Below are 8,649 nucleotides of genomic sequence, written 5' to 3'. Positions count from 1 at the left end.
TGTTTTTAAGTAGGCATTTTATTAGCAAAAATTGCAAAATAGCATAATCAGTGTGAAGCAGGTTTAGCAGGTGTATTGATAAATAACTAGGACGCAGCAGCACGTCATTTCTTCTTTCCCGCTGCCGCCTCTGCGGCGGCCGCTGCCTCGGCTTCGGCTTTCAGTCTCTCCTGACGCTCTCGCAGAAAGTCCTCATACTGTTCTGGTGACAGACTGACAGCAGATGGATGACAAGAGAGGAGGGGAGGAGACAAACAGACAGGAAGATGGAGATGAGAGGCATATCGGCAAATCTACATTACATTAGAATTTCTAAAGTTTCTGCTGATCAATTGAAATGCAAGGGGAACATTACTCCTCCCTCATGCTCAAATGATGGGTCTGAGCAGTTGTGCCTAAGTGACACGGTTCATTTATTAAACAGCTTCGGCGAAAGACAAAGACTCTGATATGCAGAACACACCGCTTTATTGTCATGCCAAATGTTGCCAAATATAAAGACGTTATGAGCAGCAAGCTTGATTTATGCAAACATTACTGCCGATAAATAAACTAGTAGCATTTCCTACAATAACTAATTGCTCTTAAATTATTATTTATCCCAAATATGAAATGTGCAAATCAAGATGAATTCTGGACCATGGAAAATTACATATAAGAGGCAAATGGAACTTCATTTATCAGTTGGTGGAAGTAAGATTTTATACAGTCATGTTTTATTCAGATATCTTATTAAGGATTTTAGTAGGTGGTGGGATTGTGTTTGCAATATTTATTCTCTGAAAAGATTAAAAGATTTAAAAGATTTACAACTCACGCTAGAACACTGTGACACGACTACATAAGAGGGCTGTGCTTGAATATTAAAACAGCAACAAATTTAATGCATGGAAAAATTACAGTACCAGTCAATGGTTTGGACAGGGCCTGATTTATATTTCTCATGATTCTGTTTTGATCTAATGGCTCATGAATATAAACTTGAGTATCGGAGATAAATTGTAGGTAACGTGCATACATATTAAATATAAAGAATTTAATGAGAACAATAAATAAATAAATGTGTTTACTGCAATGAATAAATTAATACTAGTGCTGAGCACAGATTAATAGTGATTAATTGCATACAAAATAAAAGTGATTTTTTGCATAATATATGAGTGTTTGCTGTTTGTAATTATTATGTATATATAAATATATACACATTCATGTATGTATTTAAGAAACATTTACATGTGTGTGTATAAATATATATATATATATATATATATATATATATATATATATATATATATATATATATATATATATATATATATATATATATATATATATATATATATATATATATATATATATATATATATATTTAATATTTTTATATATTCTATATTATACAGTGAGGAAAATAAGTATTTGAACACCCTGCTATTTTGCAAGGTCTCCCACTTAGAAATCATGGAGGGTTCTGAAATTGTCATTGTAGGTGCATGTCCACTGTGAGAGACATAATCTAAAAAAAAAAATCCAGAAATCATAATGTATGCTTTTTTAACTATTTATTTGTATGATACAGCTGCAAATAAGTATTTGAAGACCTGTCTATCAGCTAGAATTCTGACCCTCAAAGACCTGTTAGTCTGCCTTTAAAATGTCCACCTCCACTCCATTTATTATCCTAAACTAGATGCACCTTTTTGAGGTCGTTAGCTGCATAAAGACACCTGTTCACCCCATACAATCAGTAAGAATCCAACTACTAACATGGCCAAGACCAAAGAGCTGTCCAAAGACACTATAGACAATATTGTACACCTCCACAAGGCTGGAAAGGGCTACAGGGAAATTGCCAAGCAGCTTGGTGAAAAAAGGTCCACTGTTCATTGGAAAATGGAAGAAGCTAAACATGACTGTCAATCTCCCTCGGACTGGGGCTCCATGCAAGATCTCACCTCGTGGCGTCTCAATGATCCTAAGAAAGGTGAGAAATCAGCCCAGAACTACATGGGAGGAGCGGGTCAATGACTTGAAAAGAGCTGGGACCACCGTTTCCAAGGTTACTGTTGGTAATACCCTAAGACGTCATGGTTTGAAATCATGCATGGCACGGAAGGTTCCCCTGCTTAAACCAGCACATGTCCAGGCCCGTCTTAAGTTTGCCAATAACCATTTGGATGATCCAGAGGAGTCATGGGAGAAAGTCATGTGATCAGATGAGACCAAAATAGAACTTTTTGGTCATAATTCCACTAAATGTGTTTGGAGGAAGAAGAATGAGGGGTACCATCCCAAGAACACCATCCCTACTGTTAAGCATGGGGGTGGTGGCATCATGCTTTGGGGGTGTTTTTTTAGCCTAAGGCTACTGTACCAAATATTAACATTGACTTTCTCAGGTGTCATACATTGTGATTTCTGGATTTTTTTTGGATCATGTCTCTCACAGTGGACATGCACCTACGATGACAATTTCAGACCCCTCCATGATTTCCAAGTGGGAGAACTTGCAAAACAGCAGGGTGTTCAAATACTTACTTTCCTCACTGTATATTAACAATTACAATGAATATATAAATAAAATCTTTCTTAAATGTATGTATGTATGTATGTATGTGTTTGTGTTTAAATATACATAATAATTACACACAGTACACACACACATATATAAGGCAAAAATGCACTTTTATTTTGTATGCGATTAATCTTTGCTCAGCACTAATTAATACATAATTAAGCTTCACACATTTTAGTGTTAAATTCAATCTTTTGTTTTATTAATTTACTTTAGCATTTTGGTAAAAATCTATTTATTTCTGTATTCATTCATTCATTTATTTATTCTTTAAATCATTTCAAACTTTATCCATGCAGTGTATACGCAAAAACAAAGTCTCTTACTCATTTACGACTTTGATGCCGAGGGATCTGGCCGAACCAATGATGCTCTTGACCACAGTCTGCAAGGAGGCGTCCTGCAGCTTAAAGCTCTCATCCTGCGATTTGACCTGGGCAATCTCGTATACGGCCCTCACAGACACCATACCAGCGGTCTCATGCCCTGATAGATACAACAAAGTGCGGGTCGGGGGGGGAGAGAGAGGAAAAAAGAGAAAGAGATGATAAAACAGTAGCACAAAAACAGAAATCAGCAGGAGGTGTGGTTGTTCGTGATTGAGCAAAACGGAAGTGGAGATGAAGTGTAGAGAAGAAAGCCTGAGCGAACGAGTGGGCGCATGAGAGAGAATAATTGAGCTGGAGTGGAACAGGCAAAAATGAAGCGAATCCATAATTCTCTTTTCTTTTGGTCCCACCTTCACCACCGCTTTATCCTTAATAACTGCACGCCTTTCTACCGCTGCAGCTCATCATCAATATATCATCAGTCAAAAAATTCAATCTCAAGCAAAACACCCTGCAGGGGAAAGTCTGTCTATTGCTGAAACATAAGGCATTGGAGAGATATACAAATAGACTGCTGTAAGGTGCAATGAAGGATGTATGACCATGGGTGCACTGGCTGGCCCCAATAGGGCTGGCTTACCCGTCTTTCCAGCTCCTTTCTCGATGCCTGCGGCCTGCTTTAAGAAGTAAGACACAGTGGGCTGCCCGATTTTTAAGTCGTACGTCCTGTCCGGCTGAAAGAAATGAGAAAAGGGATGCGTTCAGTATATGTTCATCCATTTAAAGAGAGAAATTTAACCATTTGTGACGGTCACAGAATGACCACACATAGAACTGGGACTTGACATGGACATATATGCACCCTTACATTCACACAAACATAAAGAAACAAGACACAAGAGTTTTGTATTGATATTTTTATTATAATTATTAATTGTCCAGTAAAATGAGTGTATGGAACTTGGTCATTGTGGTGTTTGTCCCATAGTTTTATATCTTTGGAAAAGTAGTGGCGGGAATCCTTTGTTTTATATAGTTTGGGAGTCTACCAATGTTAATTGCCGAGTTGCTTCTAGGATATTTTCATTGTTCAGGATATTGTGAACTACTTGGTAAGGTATTGGACAAGAAGTTATATATTCTAATTATTGTGATCAAATACATTTTTCCAGACTTAATGTCTATGGGAATTGTGTTTAGTGTTTTCTGTGAGTTTCCCTCCCCATGAGGAAAATGGCGCCGGCCGCCAGCATAAATGTGTGTGTTTGGAGTAGATTTTTTTTTAGGTCTGTGTCTGCTGCTGTGAAGTGTGGCCGAAAGCCTGCAGGTATTTTCTTGTACTTTGTTTTTTTTGTATTTTGCTTTACTAATTTTTGGGATTTTTTTAACCAGTTTTTGAATTGGTATTTTGTAACATTGGTTTGAACTTACTTGACTTTTGAATATATTTCCTTATATTTTTGTTCTTTATTGGACATGTTTTTTTTTTTTTTGCTATTTTTGGATTATTTTTGACTTGTTTTTGGAATAAACACTTTGACATTTCTCACACTGTTTCTGTTTAATTTGGCCATATTTTTTGGTACCCTTTAGGGGGTTACCATTATCCATTTAAAAGTTGAATAATGTGTGTAATCATCTATTGTTATGTGGTTAGAACTGAACAGAATAACAAAATAGATTCATTTTTAATAAATATTATCACTATACAACAATTTTAAATGGTAATATGGAAAGTGCAGCCACAGACTTATTTATTGATATTTAATAATTGCGTCCAACACTTGTAATCTGAATCAGAATTAACTGTACAATCGTTTTAAAATATAAAATAAATGAAACATAACAGTGCCCCTGCAAATGCCAACAAAAATATCTAATGGTTTTTGGATCAATGTGTTAACCAGGTTGGTGGTTTTTGTGGGAGTGTGAAAATCACAGTCACTGCACATTTCCCAACATTTCAAATCCCACGGGCGACTTCAGAAATGTTTAAATGTTGGCGTTTATTAGGCAGTGAGAACCAGCCAGGCCATTTCAAGCTTTGCGCACTGCGGTTAATCCTTAACGTTACGGATTACATGTTGGATTTATATATGATGCTCATCTGTTTAGACATTAGGAACAAAAATGTTATTTTCCGTTGCCCAAGCTATCGCTTTGGGTCTGTCAGGCTCATCACACATAGCGGGTGGTATCAGTAACACACACCATCCATTTCTGGAACTAAATCCTATAGCATCCAATCGAACCTTTGGAGCCTGACAGAATCTCATTGCCATCCATAGACTCTGACAGCTTTTCATAAACTCATGAAGCTAGACACACACAAACAAACACCCAGACCCCGACACATGCCCTCGACTGCCATGCTTGCTGAAACCAAAGCTTTAAGGCATGGATTAGTCTGCATAGAGAGGCTCACAGACAATGAGTGTGCAGCAGACAGCTTAATGGGACAACTGGGACTTCAGTCGGCCTGGCTTTGGGAGAGGGAATGGCTAAAATTCATCGCTGCCATCCAGTTAAAGCCTAAAGCTAGCAGCGTGCCGTAAACTTAACCAGAATATCCTCAACACCCCCGCGAGCTGAAGATCATGTAGCTCAAGTTAATCTTAAATCCCTGTCAAAGCCTCATCAGTTTCCATCAGAGGACTCACGCTTTGAGGCCTGATCTGCCTTTAGGACTAAAGGAATGAATTACAAATAGAAGATTTTCTTTGTTTTGCCAACTGGAAATGCTTTTTATATTCCAATTGTCTTGTGGGATAAACACAGGAAATCACAATGTGATTTTTCTCACACTGTTTATTTTTTGCTTTCTTTTCGTTTACACTTGGTTGTGTTATTGTTTTATTGAAATGTCCTTGGGTTTGTAAAAAGTCACTAAACCAATAAAAGCATGCTGATATTTAGTGCAACACCTCTGGAAAGTTTCACTAGCTGGGTTTCCATCCAAACATGAAGTAAATCTTTTTAAAATTCACAAAAAAGAAAAACAAACAAATGCTAATTAGGTGCGTTTCCATCAAGTTGTTCGAGCGAATGATGGGGGTGTCTGTAACAGTATACATAAACAGTAAACAAAGCACGGTTAGAAAATAAAGACAGGACTATAAACAGTGGATTATATTTAAGATGCACAATTAATGTGCATGATTACAAATATACATCACAGGTCTTTATGAGATCTTTATGGGATGTGTGAAGACACACACACAGATTTCCGTAAAGTTTGGCAGTGTGAATGACCCAAAATCAATTGATCCCGGACAAATCCCAGACACATTTTCTGTGTATTGTCCATGGCCTGTGTGTTAAAAGGTCTTTAGTTTGCTAATATTATTGCAAAGATTGCTAACCGCAATACAAAACTCTCTCTGTCAAATAAACCAAACCCTTTTTTAGCAATTGCATGTGTATTAACCCTCATAAGCCTCTATTTTCCTGTATACGTTGGAGTTCCCTGGGGGTAAAAATGACCCAGAATTTAAAAGGGTGATTGCCAAAAATATATACATTTTTAATGATACAAATAATATATCGTTTTTTTTTTGTTTACTTCCCATCTATACAATAATGCTGTGTTTTGGGAGATTTGAACTCAATTCCTCAACTACACCATTAGCTCTCCTGAAACATATATCAAATCTTTAGGATCTAATTTTGATTTAAACTGTTTTTTGATATTGATCTAGATGTTGTGTGTTGAATTCGACCATTTGGTGTTTAGAAAAAAAAAAACAGTTTTATGGTTACAGTTTAGGAAATAAATCATTTTGACCAGCAGATGCCCATAGAGACGCATTCATTTTACTGGATGTGGCCAACTGCTCAACATCACTACTTTAGTGAAACATTTTGTGAATTTATGTTTATATAAACATTAGAAAGGACATTAAAAATAAATATTATTTCAAATAGTATAATTTTTTTAGTTTTTGATGCGTTTTGAAATGTTTTTACAAAACGCCACAGAAATTTGACTAAATGTAAGGGTGTTTGTCTGTGTGTCCATGTGTGTGTTTGTGTGTGCGCACGTGCGTGCGTGTTTGTGACCTTGTTTTTTTGTGTGTGTCTGTGTCTTTATATGTGTGTAAGTTTTACTGTGTCTTTGTGCATGTGTGTGTGTGCGCATGCGAGTCTGTGTTTGTGTGTGTTTGTGCATCTGTGTATGTCTGTGGGCACGCACACACCTGTGTGAGCCTTTTACATCTTTGTTTTGCATCTGTGGCTGTTTTTTTGCCAAATGCTGTAAAAAATGCTCTCTGTGGCAGTCATACTTTTGCGTTTGTGTGTGTCTGTTTGTGTGTGTGTGATTGAACATGTCTTTTCTATATTGCATTTGTGCTCTAGTACCAGGCCTACCTTTCTGTGTCAAAATTTTCAGATTTATTCTGGATGCATTGATTTTATTTGATCAAAGAAAAAAAAATTTTTTTTTGCATTTCCCATTCATTTCAATTGGGGTCATTTTTACCCCCCAAAGGGACTCTTTTGGTGAATTTTTTTTACACCTCTTTAGAACGACCGAATCAAGCCCAAATTTTTTTATATGAATCTTGACAGATTACTGGTCTTGATTCGGTCGTTCTAAAGAGATGTAAAAAAATTCACCAAAAGAGTCCCTTTGGGAGTAAAAATGAAAGGGAACCGTGTTTTTTAACTAAATAAAAGTGGCTTGGGGTAAGATTTACCCCAAGGAACTTATTAGGGTTAAATGAATATCGTCCTTGAAGTCCATATTTTACCATCTTACATTGAAAGAGATCTTGGAGCTAGTCCTAAAACAAGAGCTATTGTACCTGCAGAGAAATGCCAACAACAAAGGCCAGCAATCCTTACCCTCGGGCCACCACAAGAGACAGGAAAAACAAAGGGATGAGCTGGATGACGGTGACATTGTTGTAGAAGAAATCTAGTTTTACTTTATGCAACAGAAGTGTCCAAATTTAAACTTTGTCAGAACTGGACCACGGATTCTTGCCTAATCGGCTCAGAATAAAAGATTATGTGTTTGGGTTGACTGAGACTGCACATTAGACATGAGTCAGAGACATTAAAACACCCCAGAGAGGTTTGTGTGGCGGTGCTTGAGCATAATGTGGCCATATAATGTCTGCATTGTTGCCTGCATCATCCCATTTCACCTGGAGACACAGAAGGTTATTCAAACAGGGACATCGAATTGAAATCACACAACAGTTCTGTAATGTTAAAGAGATGGTGACCTGTAATGAGAACTCTCATTTCACGCAGTCGTGCCACTTTAAAAATTTGTGATCAATGACCTCTCTGTTATTAAAAGCAATTTCTCGCAACCTTTATAATGGGCCTCTGCTCAATGCCCATGCATGAGCTCTGCCATTGACTTTGCAAGTATCAATCCATCTTTATTTAAAGCCACTGAGAATTGCTAGACGACTCATTTTCCAGCAGAGCGTAGATGAACAATAGAAGAGAGTAGAATAGAAGATACAGAACTATTGGAAAAGAGATAGGAGGTCCAAAGGTGTCCGGTAAAACGCTGCTAATGCACACAAGTGAGGGATCTGCCAGATGACCCCATTTCTCTAAGAAGTCCATTCTGGCTTTTGACATCAGATGTAAGAATAGAAAGTGTGTCCTTGAGTGAAAGGTATAATAAACAGGCTAAAAACTCAGAGAAGGTAAGTGGGGGATAAATGTAGCCCAGGTGAACTGGTGTATATCCTTTATATCAGGCACTTTTAGTGTCTTAAATCCTCA

At 37.1% G+C, this 8,649-nt stretch overlaps 1 protein-coding gene across 2 annotated transcripts in view; it reads right to left on the bottom strand.

Moving 5' to 3' along the window:
• Positions 1-8,649, bottom strand: part of mrpl11 (mitochondrial ribosomal protein L11) — a 46,140-nt gene continuing 37,491 nt past the window's right edge. For both annotated transcript variants that reach the window (XM_055177660.2, XM_055177661.2), the window contains 3 exons: positions 3,542-3,635; positions 2,899-3,058; positions 1-213 (listed from right to left, as the gene is read on the bottom strand). In XM_055177660.2, coding sequence (XP_055033635.1) covers positions 105-213; positions 2,899-3,058; positions 3,542-3,635 — 363 coding nt within the window. In that variant the 3' untranslated portion in view covers positions 1-104. The remainder of the gene's footprint in view (positions 214-2,898; positions 3,059-3,541; positions 3,636-8,649) is intronic.

Source organism: Misgurnus anguillicaudatus, chromosome 16, assembly GCF_027580225.2.
Source record: "Misgurnus anguillicaudatus chromosome 16, ASM2758022v2, whole genome shotgun sequence".
Classification (NCBI taxonomy): domain Eukaryota; kingdom Metazoa; phylum Chordata; class Actinopteri; order Cypriniformes; family Cobitidae; genus Misgurnus; species Misgurnus anguillicaudatus.
This window is presented reverse-complemented; position numbering and strand designations above follow the sequence as displayed.